This window comes from Nicotiana tomentosiformis, chromosome 3 (assembly GCF_000390325.3).
Source record: "Nicotiana tomentosiformis chromosome 3, ASM39032v3, whole genome shotgun sequence".
In the NCBI taxonomy this organism is placed as follows: Eukaryota; Viridiplantae; Streptophyta; class Magnoliopsida; order Solanales; family Solanaceae; genus Nicotiana; species Nicotiana tomentosiformis.
Genome location: NC_090814.1, coordinates 64,753,284 through 64,771,589, shown reverse-complemented (window position 1 = coordinate 64,771,589; position 18,306 = coordinate 64,753,284). Strand labels below are relative to the sequence as shown.

The 18,306-nt window shown below is 42.1% G+C and overlaps 1 protein-coding gene across 1 annotated transcript; it reads left to right on the top strand.

The window, feature by feature from the left end:
• Positions 1–15,780: 15,780 nt before the first annotated feature.
• On the top strand, positions 15,781–18,104 carry LOC104106089 (dehydration-responsive element-binding protein 2C-like). Its single transcript, XM_009614568.4, has 2 exons — positions 15,781–15,997; positions 16,573–18,104. Exons 1-2 carry the CDS (start codon positions 15,975–15,977, stop codon positions 17,657–17,659), a joined length of 1,110 nt encoding a protein of 369 aa, XP_009612863.1. The 5' UTR covers positions 15,781–15,974; the 3' UTR covers positions 17,660–18,104.
• The last annotated feature ends 202 nt before the right edge of the window (positions 18,105–18,306 follow it).

The following is an 18,306-nucleotide window of genomic DNA, read 5'->3' as shown; positions in this document are numbered from 1 at the left end:
CCCGAAATACGTCCGTAGTCCCAAAGTAAATATGCAGTACTGGGGGATCTCCCGGAATACGTCCGTAGTCCCAAAGTAAATATGCAAGACGGGAGGGGGGAGGAGGGATCTCCCGGAATACGTCTGTAGTCCCAATTTAAATATGCAACGCAGATAAAATGGCAGGTATGGCATCGAGTTATACAGTTTATATTGAACACAGGTAAGGGAATAGGGATTTAACTAAGCATGGCGCACAGAATGTCAAATAGCAGTTAAAATACGTAAGCATGCTTTTCTACTCTAAACTAAACAATTAAGCATATTAGTGCAATTTAATAAAAGAAGCAATTTATGATTTTAAAAAGGATAAACAGGATTTTTGCAATAACAGCCTGTGTACGTACTCATCACCTCACGTACATGGCGCCCATACACCAAATAATATCAAGACATCCTAAGGGGAAAGTCCCCAACACAAGGTTAGGCAAGCCATTTACCTCGAACCACTCAAATTACCTCGATAACACGTTCTTACCACGAGTATCCGACTCCAAATGGCCCGAATCTATTCAAATAAATTGCATAATGTAAATATAACTACAAGTAATTAATTTAGCTAATTAATTCGAAGTTAAAGCGTGAAATTAGAAAAAATACCCAAAAAATACCCCTGGCCCACATCTCGAAATCGGGTAAAAGTCACAAAATACGAACACCCATTCACTCACGAGTTTACTCGTACCAAAATTGCTCAAATCCGATACCAAAATCTCTATCAAAACCCCACAATTCGGCCTAAGAATATTTCTCAATTTTTCACCCCAAATCCGAAATTTAACAATGAATTCAAGCATAGATTAGTGAAATATAACCATAAAGGAGTTAAGAATCGTTACCCAATCGATATCTTTGAAAATCCCTCAATCCCTCGTCCAAAATCCGAGTTCCCAACTTAAGGTTTTGTTAAAAATGGCATAACCTCTGTATTTTTGGAACTTTAATACTGCCCAGACGCGCCCTTCTTCGCGAACGCGGCTACACCCTCGCGTTCGCGAAGTACAATTTACTTCGGCCCAAAATCCTCCATTGCGAACGCTATACACATGTCGCGAACGTGAAGACCACTCAGTTTGACCCTTCGCGAACGCGGGATCTCCATCGCGAACGCGAAGCACGAAATCTCGCCTGCCTCCAGTTCTTCTTCGCGAACGCGTTGCTTAGAGGTTCCACACCTTCGTGAATGCGAGAGCGACATCGCGGACGCGAAGAGTAATTCAGCTGCCCTTCCCAGATACCTTACGCGAACGCAATGAAGAAAATGCCTGCAATAGAATACTAGAAATCTGCTATCTTCCAAAGTCCAAAAGTGATCCGTTAAGCATCCGAAATTCACCTGAGGCCCCCGGGACCTCAACCAAATATACCAACAAGTCATAAAACACCATACGAACTTAGTCGAGCTCTCAAATCACATAAAAAGGAGCTAAAATCACGAATCACCTTCCAATTCAAACTTAAAGAACTTGAAACTTCAAAATTCTACAACCGATGCCGAAACCCATCAAACCACGTCCGATTGACCCCAAATTTTGCACGCAAGTCATATTCGATATTACAGACCTATTTCAACTTCCGGAATCGGATTCCGACCCCGATTTCAAAATTTTCACTACCGGCCCAAAATTTCAAAAATTCGACTTTCGTCATTTCAAGCCTAAATGAGCTACGGACCTCCAAAACACAATCCGGACACGCTCCTAAACCCAAAATTACCTAACGGAGCTAACAGAAGTGATGGAATTCTATTTCGGAGTCGTCTTCATATAGTTCCAACTACGATCCAAATCCTAAGGCTTAAGCTCTCATTTAGGGAATAAGTGTCCCAAAATACTATGAAACTCAAAACCAATCATCCCGGCAAGTCACAATAGCAGAAATAGATTTGGGGAAAACAGTTAATAGGGGATCAGGGCTATTACTATCAAAATGACCGGCCGGGTCGTTACATCCTCCCCCTCTTAAAACAATCGTTCGTCCTCGAACGAGTATAAAGACATACCTGAAACTGTGAAAAGATGAGGGTACTGGCTACACATATCCTGCTTGGTCTCCCAAGTTGCCTCCTCGACCGGCTGACCCCTCCATTGGACCTTTACTGAAGCAATATTCTTTGACCTGAGCTTTCTGACCTGCCTGTCCAAAATGGCTACTGGCTCCTCAACATAAGATAGATCTCTGTCCAACTGGACTGAGCTGAAATCCAATACATGAGTCGGATCACCGTGATACTTCCGGAGAATAGACACGTGGAATACCGGGTGAACTCCTGCTAGGCTGGGAAGCAAGGCAAGCTCATAAGAAACCTCCCCAACACACCGCAATATCTCAAAAGGACCAATGAATCTCGGGCTCAACTTGCCCTTCTTCCCGAACCTAATGACACCCTTCATAGGCGATACCCGAAGCAAGACCCGCTCACCAACCATAAATGCCAAATCACGAACCTTACGGTCTGCATAACTCTTCTGCCTGGACTGGGTTGTGCGAAGTCTCTCCTGAATTACCTTTACCTTATCCAGGGCATCCTGGACCAAATATGTACCCAACAATCGGGCCTCGCTTGGCTCAAACCATCCCACTGGGGACCGGTACCGTCTACTATACAAAGCCTCATATGGTGCCATCTGAACGCTGGACTGGTAACTGTTGTTGTAGGCAAACTCTGCAAGTGGCAAGTATTGGTCCCATAACCCTCCGAACTCCACCACACAGGCACAGAGCATATCCTCAAGAATCTGAATCGTGCGCTCGGACTGCCCGTCTATTTGAGGGTGAAAGGTCATGCTCAACTCCACCCTAGTACCCAACTCCTACTGTACGGCTCTCCAAAATCAGGATATGAACTATGTACCTCTGTCTGAAATGATGGATACTGGAATACCATGAAGGCGGAAAATCTCTCTGATATAAATCTCAGCCAACCTCTCAGAAGAATAAGTGGTCAACACTGGAATAAAATGAGCTGACTTGGTCAGCCGATCCACGATCACCCAAATAGCATCGAACCTTCTCAAAGTCCGTGGAAGTCCAACTACAAAGTTCATGGTGATCCGCTCCCACTTCCACTCTAGGATCTCTAACCTCTGAAGTAATCCACCCGGCCTCTGGTGCTCATATTTGACCTGCTGACAGTTGAGACACTTGGCCACAAACCCAACTATATCCTTCTTCATCCTCCTCCACCAGTAGTGTTGCCTCAAGTCCTGGTACATCTTCGCGGCACCCGGATGAATGGAGTACCGCGAGCTATAGGCCTCCTCAAGAATCAACTCCCGAAGCCCATCTACATTGGGCACACAGATCCGGCCATGCATCCTCATCACACCGTCATCACCAATAGTCACATCTATGGCATCACCTTGCTAAACTCTATCCTGAAAATCTAGAAGATGAGGATCATCATACTGGCGCTCCATGATACGGTCATAAAGAGAAGACTGAGTAACCACACAAGCTAATACCCGACTAGGCTCTGAAATATCCAATCTCACCAACTGGCTGGCTAAGGCCTGAACATCCAAGGCTAGGGGCCTCTTAGCTGCCGGAAGATATGCCAAACTCCCCAAACTCTCTGCCCGGTGACTCAAGGCGTCGGCCACTACATTGGCCTTCCCCGGGTGGTACAATATAGTGATATCATAGTCTTTAAGTAGCTCCAACCACCTCTGCTGACGCAAATTAAGGTCCTTCTGCCTGGACAAGTACTACAAACTCCGGTGATCAGTGTAAATCTCACAGGGAACACCGTACAAATAATGATGCCAGATCTTCAGGGCGTGAACAATAGCTGCTAACTCGAGATCATGAACCGAATAATTCTTCTCATAAACCTTCAACTGTCTAGACGCGTAGGAAATCACCTTATCGTCCTGCATCAATATCGCTCCAAGGCCAATCTTCGAGGCATCACAATAGACAGTGTAGGATCCTGAACCTGTATGCAATACTAATACTGGGACTGTAGTCAAAGCTGTCTTGAGCTTCTGAAAGCTCTGCTCACACTCCTCGATCCACCTGAACGGAGCACCCTTCTGGGTTAGCCTGGTCATAGGTACTGCAATGGATGAAACCCCCCCACAAAGCGACGGTAATACCCTGCCAAACCAAGGAAACTACGGATCTCCGTAGCTGATGATGGTCTAGGACAACTCTGCACTGCCTCCACCTTCTTCGGATCTACCTTGATCCCATCACAAGACACTATGTGGCCCAAGAATGACACTGAATCAAGCCAGAATTCACACTTAGAAAATTTTGCATACAACCTCTTCTCCCTCAAAGTCTGAAGCACGGTCCTCAGGTGCTGCTCATTATCTTCCCAATACCGGAAATATACTAGGATGTCGTCAATAAACATAATGACGAAGGAATCAAGATAAGGTCGGAATACACTGTGCATCAAATGCATAAAGGTTGCTGGGGCATTGGTCAGCCCAAATGACATGACAAGAAACTCATAGTGACCATATCGGGTCCCGAAAGCAGTCTTCGGGATATCCGGCTCCCAAATCTTCAACTGATGATAGCCAGAATGCAAGTCAATCTTGGAAAATACCCTGGCACCTTGTAACTGATCAAATAAATCATCAATGTGAGGCAAAATATACCTGTTCTTCACTGTAACCTTGTTCAACTGCCGATAATCAATACACATACGCATAGAACCATCCCTTTTCTTCACAAATAAGACCGGAGCACCCCAAGGTGATACACTGGGCCTGATAAAGCCCTTATCAAGCAATTCGCAACTACTCCTTCAACTCAGGAGGAGCCATACGGTAGGGAGGAATAGAAATGGGCTGAGTGCCCGACAACAAATCAATGCCGAAATCAATATCTCTATCGGGCGGCATACCCGGAAGATCAGCTGGAAACACATCTGGAAAGTCCCTCACTATTGGAACTGACTTGAATGTAGGGGTATCAATACTGACATCTCTCACATAGGCCAAATACGCATCATACCCCTTCTCAACCATTCGCTGAGCCTTAAGAAATGAAATGATCCTGCGGGGAGTATACTCTAAGGTACCTCTCCACTCTAATCTCGACAAACCTGGCATAGCCAGCGCCTCGGTCTTAGCGTGACAATCAAGAATAACATAATGGGGCGACAACCAGTCCATGCCCAAGATAACATCAAAATATACTATACTGAGTAATAACAAATCGGCTCTGGTCTCAAAACTACTAAAAGCAATCAAACACGACTGATATACGCGGTCCATAATGAGAGAATCTCCCACGGGAGTAGATACATAAACAGGGGAACTCAAAGAATCCTGAGATATCCCCAAGTGTGGAGAAAAATAAGAAGACACATATGAGTACGTAGAGCCTGGGTCAAATAATACCGATGCATCCCTATGACAGATAGGGATGATACCTGTGATGACTGAATCTGAAACAACGACCTCTGATCGGGCTAGAAGGGTATAGTACCTGGTCTGGCCTCCCCCTTCAGGGCGACCTCGACCTCCCCGACATCCACCTCGAGCTGGATGAGGAGGTGGGGTGGCAGCTGGTGTTGGAAGAATGGACGGAGGACCCTTGGAGCACGTAGAGAACGTGGAGGCTGATAAGTCTGTGGAGGTGAACCCCTCCTGGCTCTGGGGCAATCTCTAACCAGGTGATGAGTGTCACCACACTCAAAACAACCTCTCGGAGGGCGCGACGGCTGAGACTGACTCGGACCTAGCCTGCTGGACTGGCCGGTAATAGCACCTTGAGTAGGAGGTATACTGGATACTGGCGGTGCATAATATGGCTCCTGAGGTCTAGGAGGAGCTAGAACACCGCTGGCTGCTGGAAGAGCTGAATGAACAGGGCGACTCACAAAACCCCTACCATAGCGTGTTGCTGGTGCACGAGATCCTGAATAATGACCAGTCTCTCGAGACCTCTTGGCCTCTCTCTCCTCTTTGCCCCGGGCAAACATGCCATCCACCCTCCTGGCAATGCTCATTGCCTGCTGATAAGTGATGTCCATCTCCAACTCCCTGGCCATACTTTTCCGAATACTGGTGTGGAGTCCCTCAATGAAGCAACGAACCCTCTCTCTGACGGTAGCAACCAGAGCCGGTGTATGGCGAGCTAACTCACTGAAACGGACTGCATACTCCGACACAATCATAGCACCCTGACGCAACTAATCAAATTCAGCGCGCCAAGCATCCCTGAGGCTCTGAGGAACATACTCATGCAAGAACATCTCTGAAAATTGAGTATAAGTGAGTGAGGCTGCCTTGTCCGGACTACTCAAATCATAGGCATGCCAACACTGATATGCTGCTCCCCTCAACTGGAAAGCGGTGAAAGAAACCCCACTCGTCTCCACAATGCCCATAGTGCGGAGAATACGATGACACTCCTCAAGTAAACCCAGAGCATCATCTGAAGCTAGTCCGCTGAAAGTAGGTGGGTGGTACTTCTTGTACCTCTCAAGTCTGAGCTGCTCTGCCTCAGAAGCAGCTACCCTGATCTCATGCTGCACCGGAGCCATTGGGGGCATAGGAATATACTCTGGGGCCTGATCAACGGACCCTCTGCTCAGGAGTGCGGGATGCGGGAGTCTGTGCCCCTCCCCTGGCCTGAGATGTAGCGGGAGCTATCAGAAATAGTCCAGCCTGAGCCAGAGTACTGAACATGCTCAAGAACTGAGCTAAAATCTCCTGGAGGGCTGGAGTAGCAATAGGGATCTCCAGTGCTGGCCTTCCAGCTGGAGCTGCTGAGGGCTCCTCTGATGCAGCTCTCGCAGGTGCTCGGGCTGCACCACGTGGTCGTTCTCTACCCCGACCCCGGCCTCTGGCGGCTCTGACAGGGGGCTCGGGTGCCAGATCGTTGGTCCTCCCGGTACGGGTCCTCAACATCTGTGAGAAAGAATAGAATAGAATCTTAGAATTTTTTTTATGTCAATAACTCGCACGACAAGGAAATCAAAGAAATATGATTGTTCTTAACAGTTACATAGCCTCCCGAAGATAAGTACGGATGTCTCCGCACCGATCCGCGAGACTTTAATAAACCGGCTTGTGACTCGTGACTCCTATGAACCCATTGCTTTGATACCAACTTGTCACGATCCAAATTATCCCTCCGTAATGTGTCGTGATGGCACCTAGTCTTTACGACTAGGTAAGCCTAATATTGCAAAAAATATAAAGAAAACACAACATTTTAAACATAAACAAAATATTATAAATAGCCAAGAGTAGTACCGCTCGGCATATACAAAATAATTTTCCAAGACCCGGAATATCACTAAGTCACAAGCTACTATAATCTATGTAGCTTTATATAAAAGTCTGAAGATAATAAAAAAAGTCTCTAGGCGAGGTAGAAGGGGACTCTGAAGATCTGTGGACGCAAGCAGTAGTACCTTGCAGTCTCCTAAAATCAGCAACACGTACTAACCCCGAGGCTGATAGCTCGCACCTGGATCTGCACACGAAAAACATGTGCAGGGAAGGCATGGGTACACCACAATGGTACCCAGTAAGTGTCAAGCCTAACCTCGGCCGAGTAGTGACGAGGTCAGGTCAAGGCCCTACCAGAGTAAATATAATAAATTAAACAGTAAAAGATATAAGTAAAATTTACGGTAACATAGTTAAAGAAATTCTTGAAAATGTAACAGTTAAGGGAGCCCTCGGCTCAAAACAAGGTAAACACAGTGGGAAATCTCCCGGGATACCGTCCCGTAGTTCCGAATGGATATGTAGTACACGGAGATCTCCCGGAATACGTCCGTATTCCCAAAGTAAATACGCAGTGCTGGAGGATCTCCCGGAATACGTCCGTAGTCCCAAAGTAAATATGCAGTACATGGGGATCTCCCGGAATACGTCCGTAGTTCCAAAGTAAATATGCAGTGCTGGGGGATTTCTCGGAATACGTCCGTAGTCCCAAAGTAAATATGCAGTGCTGGGGGATCTCCCGGAATACGTCCGTAGTCCCAAAGTAAATATGCAAGACAGGGGGATCTCCCGGAATACGTCCGTAGTCCCAATTTAAATATGCAACGCAAGATGAAATGGCAGGTATGACATCGAGTTATATAGTTTATATTGAACACAGGTAAGTGAATAGGGATTTAACTAAGCATGGCGCACAGAATGTCAAATAGGCAGTTAAAATACGTAAGTATGCTTTTCTACTCTAAACTAAATAATTAAGTATATTAGTGCAATTTAATAAGAGAAGAAATTTATGATTTTAAAGAGGATAAACAGGATTTTTGCAATAACAGCCCGTGTACGTACTCGTCACCTCACGTACATGGCGCCCACACACCAAATAATATCAAGACATCCTAAGAGGAAAGTCCCCAACACAAGGTTAGGCAAGCCACTTACCTCGAACCGCTCAAATCACCTCGATAACACGTTCTTACCACGAGTATCCGACTCCAAATAGTCCGAATCTATTCAAATAAATTGCATAATGTAAATATAACTACAAGTAACTAATTTAGCTAATTAATTCGAAGCTAAAGCGTGAAATTAGGAAAAACGCCCAAAATGTCACCCCAGGCCCACATCTCGGAATCGGGTAAAAGTCACAAAATACGAACACCCATTCACTCACGAGTTTACTCGTACCAAAATTGCTCAAATCCGATACCAAAATCTCGATCAAAACCCCAAAATTCGGCCTAAGAATTTTTCTCAAATTTTCACCCCAAATCCAAATTTAACGATGAATCAAGCATAGATTAGTGGAATATAACCATAAAGGAGTTAAGAATCGTTACCCAATCGATATCTCTGAAAATCCCTCAATCCCTCGTCCAAAATCCGAGTTCCCAACTTAAGGTTTTGATAAAAATGGCATAACCTCTGTTTTTTTTTGGAACTTTAATACTGCATAGACGCGTCCTTTTTCGCGAACGCGGCCACACCCTCGCGTTCGCGAAGTACAATTTACTTCGGCCCAAAATCCTCCATCGCGAACATGATGCACATGTCACGAATGTGAAGACCACTCAGCTTGACCCTTCGCGAATGCGGGATCTCCATCGCGAACGCGAAGCATGGAATCTCGCCTGCCTCCAGTTCTTCTTCGCGAACGCGAGGACTATGTCTCGAATGCATAGCTTCGAGGTTCCACACCTTCGCGAACGCGAGAGCGACATCGCGGACGTGAAGAGTAATTCAGCTGCCCTTCCCAGATACCTTACGCAATGGCGAGGACTCCCTCGCGAACGCGATGAAGAAAATGCCTGCAACAGAATACCAGAAATCTGCTATCTTCCAAAGTCCAAAAGTGATCCGTTAAGCATCCGAAACTCACCCGAGGCCCCCGGGACCTCAACCAAATATATCAACAAGTCCTAAAACATCATACGAACTTATTCGAGCTCTCAAATCACATAAAAAAAAAGAAGCTAAAATCACGAATCACCTTCCAATTCAAACTCAAAGAACTTGAAACTTTAAAATTCTACAACCGATGCCGAAATCTATCAAACCACGTCCGATTGATCCCAAATTTTGCACGCAAGTCATATTCGATATTACAGACCTATTACAACTTCCAGAATTGGATTCCGACCCTGATATCAAAATTTCCACTGCCGGCCCAAAACTCCAAAAATTTGACTTTCGCCATTCAAGCCTAAATGAGCTACGGACCTCCAAAACATAATCCGTACATGCTCCTAAACCCAATATCACCTAACGGAGCTAACAAAACTGACAGAATTCCATTCAGGAGTCGTCTTTACATAGTTACGACTACGGTCCAAATCTTAAGGCTTAAGCTCTCATTTAGAGACTAAGTGTCCCAAAACACTCCGAAACTCAAAATCAATCATCCCGGCAAGTCACAATAGCATAAATAGATTTGGGAAAAATAGCTAATAAGGGATCGGGGCTATTACTCTCAAAACGACCGGCCGGGTCGTTACAGAACTGGAGGTTCCCAAATATTTTGCTCAGACTGAGACTAAGACTTTTACTGAGGCAACAACTTCCATTGCTCCGGTTATTACAGGCTTGCATTCTACTGCTTCAGCTATCCCAGGATTGACAAATGAGCAATGTAGCCAGCTGCTCTCATTACTAAAACAACATCATGTATCTGATCAGCCATCTTCCTCAGCTTCCCATCTTACTACTTCCGCAAATTTTGCAGGTATCCTTAGCTTCTTTTCTAGTAATACACCTAAGTGTTCAGTTAATACTTGTTATTTTTGCAAGGTTGATAAGAGTTTTTAGATATTGGCAATGTTCATTTAAGTTACTTTTTGGCAATGTTCCAACTTATTCCAATTTAAGGGTGTTTGGTTGTCTTTGCTATGCTTCTAAGACTCCTGCTCATAGAGATAAATTTACTAGCAGGTCTATCCCTGCGGTCTTTATGGGTTACCCTTTTTGGGAAGAAAGGCTACAAGCTTATTAATCTTGAAAACAATACATTTTTCATCTCTAGGGATGTTCTGTTTCATGAGTCTGTATTCCCTTTTGCTATCATGTCTTCTGGTGTTTCTTCTCCTATTCTCCCCCCGCCATTTTTGCTTATGATTGTCCTGTTCCCTCTTCTTATTATCCTTCTCCTCCTATCTCCTCTTCCTCAGTTTTTTCCCCCATTTCTTCTCCTGTTTCTGGTTTACCTATTTCTTCTTCTCCAACTTCTGATTCTACCCTTTCTTCTGATGAATTTCCTGCCACTCGCTCTCCTTCATTTCCCTTTCCTATAACTTCTGAACATCCAATTTCTCCTACCAGTCCACCACTTAGTAATGCTCCCACATTCTCCAATCTTGTTTCTGTGCCTTTGAGAAAATCAACCAGAACCCATGTTACTCCTTCTTATCTCAATGACTACATTTGTTCTTCTGTCTCTACTTCCTTTCCCCAAGGCCCTGGGTCCAGCTCCTTGTCTGACCAACCTAGGACACAAGTAATTCTTTCTGAGCCTTACACCTAATCTCAAGCTGCTTTGGTGCCTGAATGGCAAGAGGCAATGGGGAAGGAATTTGAGGCTCTTGAGGCTAATCATATATGGTATGTTGTTCCTATACCTATTGGGAAGAAGGCCATTGGGAGTAAATGGGCGTATAAGATTAAGTTTAGAGCTGATGGTTCTGTAGAGAGGTATAAAGCAAGATTAGTAGTAAGAGGTGACACTCAAACTGCTGGGATCGACTACAACAAGACTTTTTCTCCTATGATCAAGATGACCACTGTAAAATGTCTCATTACTGGAGCTGTCAACAATCAGTGGCCACTTTTCCAGCTTGATGTGAACAATGTCTTCCTTTATGAGGACTTATCTGAGGAGGTGTACATGAAGCTCCCTCAAGGTTTCTTTGTGGATTCTTCTTCTAATTTTGGCCAGCCTTTTGTTTGCAAGCTTCAAAAGTCTCTTTATGGCTCAAACAAGCTTCAAGGCAATGGTATGCCAAACTTTCAAGTGCACTTTGTGCAAAAGGATTTATTCATTCTCTCAATGATTACAGTCTATTCACCAAGAGGTCTGGGGGGGGGAGGGGGTATATGGTTCTTGTGGCAGTATATGTATATGTCATCATTCTCACTGGGAATGATTCTTCCGAGATCTCTGCATTAAAGACCTATCTTGATGAGTAGTTTAAGATAAAAGATTTGGGGAGTTTGCATTACTTTATGGGCATTGAAGTGTCTTCTACTCCTGCTGGGTTGTTGTTGAATCAGAGAAAATTCATCTTAGACCTCTTAGCTGAATACAAATATACTGAAGTATCTCCAGTGGTTGCTCATCTAGACCTTACTTTGAAGCTAAAAGCTGCTGATGGGGACTTACTTCCTAATATAGAGTTGTACAAAAGCCTTATTGGTAAATTTAATTTCCTTACCCATACTAGGCCTGACTTGAGCTTTGCCGTCTAGCATCTCAGCTAGTTCCTCCAATCTCCCAGGGTTCCTCACAATTCTGTTGCTTTGCATCTTTTGCGCTATCTCAAAGGAACTTCTGATTATGGCATTCTTCTTAATAACTCTTCAGATTTTGCCTTGCATGGTTATTGTGACAGTGATTGGGCTGCTTGCCCTGATTCCTGCAAGTCTGTGACTGGTTTCTTTGTGCTTCTTGGTGGAAGTCTTGTTTCCTGGAAGTCCAAGAAACAGTATGTTGTTTCTCTTAGTAGTGCTAAAGCTGAATATCGGGCTTTGAGTAAGCTTGTTGCAGAATTAACTTAGTTAACTAGACTGCTGGCAGATTTGGGTATTGATGGTATATCTCATGTCTCTGTGTTTTGTGATAATCAGTCCGCTTTGCACATTGCTCGTAACCTTGTATTTCATGAGCGTACCAAACACGTCGAAGTTGATTGTCATTTTGTTCGGGCTAAACTTTTAGATGGTCTTATTGCATTATTTTCTGTTAGCAGTGCAGATCAGTTAGCCGACATATTGACCAAGCCTCTTACTGGATTAACATACCATGGTTTTCTATCCAAGTTGAAGGTGCTTCCCCCCTCCAACTTGCGAGGAAGGAGGGGGGGGGGGGGATTGGATAATAAAGGCTCAATTCTCTTATTACTAGATCAATAAGTGAGAAGTATTTTTTATTGAGCTGTATAATTGTATAGTCTAATTTTGTATTAGTTTGTAGATCATTGGTAGTTAGTAAAGACCTGGCCCAACTACTTTGTATATTAAAGAAAGCTATCCACATCTGGAAGTTTCGAATACTCATTTTCATTTCAATACAGAAATATCTTCTCTTTCTCTCTCAGTTCCTCGATACTCAAATTCTCGATTGTTTGATTTTTCATGAGTTTCACACCTTCCATGGTCAACACTTTTAATTTTTTATCTTGAAGTTCGGCCCATAGGGCAAACAGAGGTCAAAAATTAAAAACAACCCCAAAAAAATATCATGTTTCTGCAATCTTTTGCTTTGGAACGGGCTAATATTAGAGTGCTTCAGCACTGGGCTTCAACTAACTTCTTTTGGGCTGATTGTAATTTGTAGCCCAATTAATATTCTTGGACTTGGTTAATCCCATCCGAGGACCCAATTTCAATAACCATATACTCCCTTCGTTAAGAATAACATATTTCTATAATTGGAAATAATTCAACTTTAAACTTTTTACTTTATCTATTTTATCCTTAATGAGAATCTTTTATAACCACACAATGTTATGGCCCACAAAGCTTTTACCCCTTAAGCTTTTAAGACCACAGGTTTCAAAAGTTTCCCTCTTTTCTCTTAAACTCTGTGCCGAGTCAAACTATCTCGGAAGGAGTAACTTTTTTCTTTTCATTTATCCCCTCTTTACCTAATCAAGTAACGAGAGTACTGAACAACCTAGGAATCTTGATCAATTTAACAATCAAATAATTATTAGATTAGTGAGAAGATCTTAGATTCTCGTGGAGATTTCTTTCAATTGTGACACTGTAAACGAAAAATTCAGCATGACTTGCTTTGATTTGTTTACTAGTGCAAAATGCGCTCATGAATAACAAATTTCTTCAATAAAAAGAATCTTAAAATGTACTCGTCCAGAAGGAGAAATCTGTCAGTGCAATATTGATTTTTCTCTTTCCTTTGCAGATTTATTCTTTGGTTCTGTTATTTGTAAACTTTTTAAGGACGTTGTTGCACTCTTGCATTAACCAGACAAGAAAAAATTGAAAAACATTTTTCTTCGTACCAAACACATTCATAATGTTCTTTTATAATGACCACTAAAAACCCTCCATACTGAACGATCCGTATTAATTGAGTCAGTGGTTCAGCAATCGGATGGTTAGAAAAAGAGAGCATGAATTCGTACTCGAAGAAACATATCTCATTGTCTACTCTTGGTTCAGCAATCGAACCCGAGACTCCTTTGGTGGTGATAATTCATGCTCCTTAAAGTAAGGGAGTGACGGAATTTATTGAGTAGGGACAAGTACAGCTATCAGTATTTATGATCCATTAATTATTACTCCTATAACATTGCATAATCAAATCTGTCCACAGAGGTCCATAACGCTAGTCAAAAGAAATGCAGCTTGCTGTGTGAGATCGATACTACACGTAATACATTTTGTTCAGTATTGGTAAGTTTTATTTCTTGGAGCATTTACGGTCATGTCCTCTCATATCTCTGAAATTCTGGCCTCCCACTTCTATTAAACCATCTCATAACTCCCTTGCAAAACTTGCTAAGAGTACCTCATTAGTACATTCACAAAACGCAATCTTATTTATAAGTAGAATAAATGGAAGTCGATCAAAGTAAAGCATAAGCAAAATTTTTTAAAAAAAGAAAGTATTTTTGATTTTTTTTTTTTTACTTTTTCATGCTTCTCAAAACTCGATTCTATTTTTACTCAAAAATATTTTTTCTTCTTCTCAGCGCTTAGCCAAATACTTTAACTTTTAAAAAAATATTTTTGACCAAAAAATATATTTTTTGGCCAAACAATTAAGCAAAAAATTACTCCCTCAATTTCAATTTAAATGACACTCTTTTCTTATTAGTCTATTTAAAAAAGAATGATATATTTATATATTTAGAAATAATTTAAGTTTAAATTTTTAATTTTACCCACTTTATCCTTAATGAGAAATTTTTATAGCCACACAAATATTATGGCCCCACAAAACTTTTGCCCCTTAGGATCACATATTTCAAAAGTACTTCTCTTTTACTTAAACTTTATGCGAAGTCAAATTATATCATTTAAATTGAAACGAATGGACTATCACAGAATATATTGCTAGGTTGTGATAGTGCCACGCAGGCATGCTTGCCGATCGAAGCGACCGGTATGATTCTTGCTAACGATTAAGTGGGGACCAATAGATACTCTCTCCAACTCTGCATGTGCGCCACGTGTCCTCTAAGTAATACATTGATGTACGCGTTAGACTTAAAGAATCTACTGAGCTGACTGCTCTCATCTTGCGGCGTAATGGATGGCGGTGTTTTGCCCTTGGCGGCGTATATTTGGAACAAATAAATAGAAAATTGAAAACATAGAAGATAATTATCGCCCCCCCCCCCCCCCCGGGGCCCGTATAATACATACACATATTTCATATAATGAATATACTCAGGTTAGCATTATTTTTAACTTTTTTTTCATTATTGACACCTTAAATTACCACTACTACATTGTAATTAAGGGACATGTTTGTAATATTTGAACCAAATAATCTTCTTTCACTTCCTTTTGCTGCCTCTTTTCCGATCGACTTTCGTCTATTTACAATAACATGTCTTTCCATTTAAGGGCTCCTCTTGGGTAGGGCCGTTTCGAGATGTTTACTTTGGACAGTCTATCCCCAACTTGGTTTTAGTAATGTTTTATTGAACCAAGTGGAATAATAACACTTCATTATCCATGTGATTATCAATGTCAAAAGTATCCACTTGCAACTTGCAAAACTGCTGGCTCCTGTTAGTTTGGTAGTTGGAATTACAGTTTTAGGCAGCTAATACAAGACTGGCGAAGGATTTAGACCTATCGCGAACTAAGGGCATAATAGAAATTAAGCTAAAAGATTGAGGTCAAATAGAAACCTTCAGAGGTCAAAATCGGAAATCTAATGGCACAAAGAAAAAGTTAAACGAGTGGTTCCCGAAGCTTCAGGTGACACGTGCTGAATCATGCGGTATCTCAAAATCCACGACTCGACTTAACGATTGCCACGTCACCATATAGAGGAATTAAATAAAAAAGATGGAAATATCATGAAGTACTAGAAATATCTGGAGAAGGCTATAAATAGGCATTTAGCTATGTTACTAATGGATTTCTGATTCTCATCGTGTACAAAAGATTTTCAGATAAACCACACTCCAAAAACCAAACTCAACGAACAGAGCTATTTGATAAACCAGAGACCAAGAAGAAGAAAATACAAAGAAGAACAAAGCTAGGTTTTCGTGAAACAAGCGCGATTCTTGATTGTAGAGGTTCTTTAAAAAGGGCTATTGTTGGTGCATGCCTTCTGATTATTCTGAGAGGTATTTTAATCTCATTCCTTTTTATTCACTTAGATGTTGTTGGAATTACGCTTTCAATATTGGTTTATTTCTTGGGCTTTTTGGTTTCAATATTGTTTCTTAATATTTGATTAGTTTGGTTAGATGGAATTTTACTTCTTGCTCCTTTTCTCGGTTACATTGGTCTTCTTTTTTGCCATTTTTTTCTATATGTATATGTAATTCGAGCCGAAAGTAGCTATGATTCACACTTCTGGGTATTAAGAGGAAGTTAGGTCTCTCCTCTGTTTGTTGAAATGTGCTATAAGTGAAATCATGTGGTTCATTATTTCCTGATTTTGGTTTTCACCCTTAAATTGTTTTAAGGGTATAGTAGGGTTTTTCTTGGATTGTACTCCTAATAGATGTAAAACCTAGAGAAGTAGGGTTTGCAAAATAGATAAATAAATAAATAAATAAAAACCGGTGGATATATCAATTGTTGGTAGAATTGTTTTTCCTGCATGTTTTTTGTTAAAGCTTTAAGGCTTAGTTGGGATGCAGAGTTGCTTATTTTGTGAACAATTGTATCTAACGGTGGTTTTTGTTGCTTACAGAAATCAAAAGATGGCTATTCTGGATCAGGCTCCTAAAATGACTTCTTTGCCCCTGGATTGTTCTCGAAAGAGGAAATCAAGGAGTAGAAGGGATGGAACAAAGAATGTGGAAGAGACGCTAGCTAAGTGGAAAGAATATAACCAGAAACTAGACTGTGTTGATGATGAAGGGAAGACAGTGCGTAAAGTTCCTGCTAAAGGTTCAAAGAAGGGGTGTATGAAGGGTAAAGGAGGACCTGAAAATTCGCGTTGTAATTACAGAGGTGTTAGGCAAAGGACATGGGGAAAATGGGTTGCTGAGATCAGGGAACCCAATAGAGGCAGTAGGCTCTGGTTGGGTACTTTTGGCACAGCAATTGAAGCTGCTCTTGCCTATGATGAAGCTGCTAGAGCTATGTATGGTCCTTCCGCAAGGCTTAATCTTCCCAACTACCCTTCGTCAAAGGAGTCTTCCAAGGATGATTCTTCTTGGGCAACTACATCTGCATCCGACTCCACGGCCGGTTCTAGTCTCTCTGAGGTGTGTCCTGCTGCTGAACAGAAAGGTATCTCTGAGATAAAATTCGAAGATGGAGAAGGTGAATCAAGAATTGATGGCGTGACAACAGCCATCCATGAAGTTTCCACACCATTGACTTCAGAGAAACATGAAGCCAAGAGCAAGATGGGTGTTGTTGAAGCTAAGGAAGAGCCTAGAAGTATAGAAAGTATCAATCAAGATATGCTCAAGTCTGGACGGGATTATCTGGACAACCTTAATTGGGATGAGTTGTTTGATGTAGAAGAGCTACTGGGCATGTTAGATTCTATTCCTGCGGGTGCTCCAGCTTTTATGCAAGACTTTGGTTCAATTGCCGGTCAAAAAGAGCAATATGATGCCTATAACAACAATCAGCTCTCAAATTCGTCATTTCAGCACCAGAATGCGGACCTTAAACTGTTGGGAGGTACGCAGCAAATGGAGCAGCAGGCACCTATAGCAGTTGATTATGGATTTGATTTTCTGAAACCAGGCCGTGAAGAAGATCTCAACTTCAGTTTGGATGACCTTGCGCTTATGGATTTGGACTCTGAACTTGGGGTCTAAAACATTGCCTGGTTAAAAGATGCTACAAGCAACAACGTAAATAGAGGGCGTATCGTCACTAGTTGGCAGAGTTGAAATGTTAATTGTCATATTTTCGAGAGTTCTCTTGCTAGTTCTCTGGAGTTCTTATTTGATCTGACGAAAGACAATAAGACAGAGTTGTTAAGTTCGGAAAACTTGTGTAATTTGTTTTTCTTGCTGTTGGGCATTTATAGTTGCCCCCTCCCACACCAACAGCCAGCTTATTCTCTATAAGTTTTTGTATTAGAGAATTTGAGCTAGGTGGTCTAGAGGAGATAAAACTTTGTACAGATCTAACCTAACATTAGCAGTTCGTTTTGCCACTGTGAGCAGAAATAAACATCTTTCTAGAATGAGTGTAATATCGGTGTGGATGTATACCTTTCTTCACGTTTGTTCATGTAAATTTTGTCTTTAATATCTATGTTCTGGTGGTGTTGCTGATGTTGATTATCGGAACTCTTTATCTTTGGGATGGTGAGTATCCATTGATTGAGAACATATTGTCTTGGTTATGCACTTTATAACGTGATTGATGATATCTACGATGGATTGGTATATGGAAGAAAAACGCTGGAATTTAGTTGGAAACAAAGTTATAGAACAGTATGCCCGATCGAGGGCTG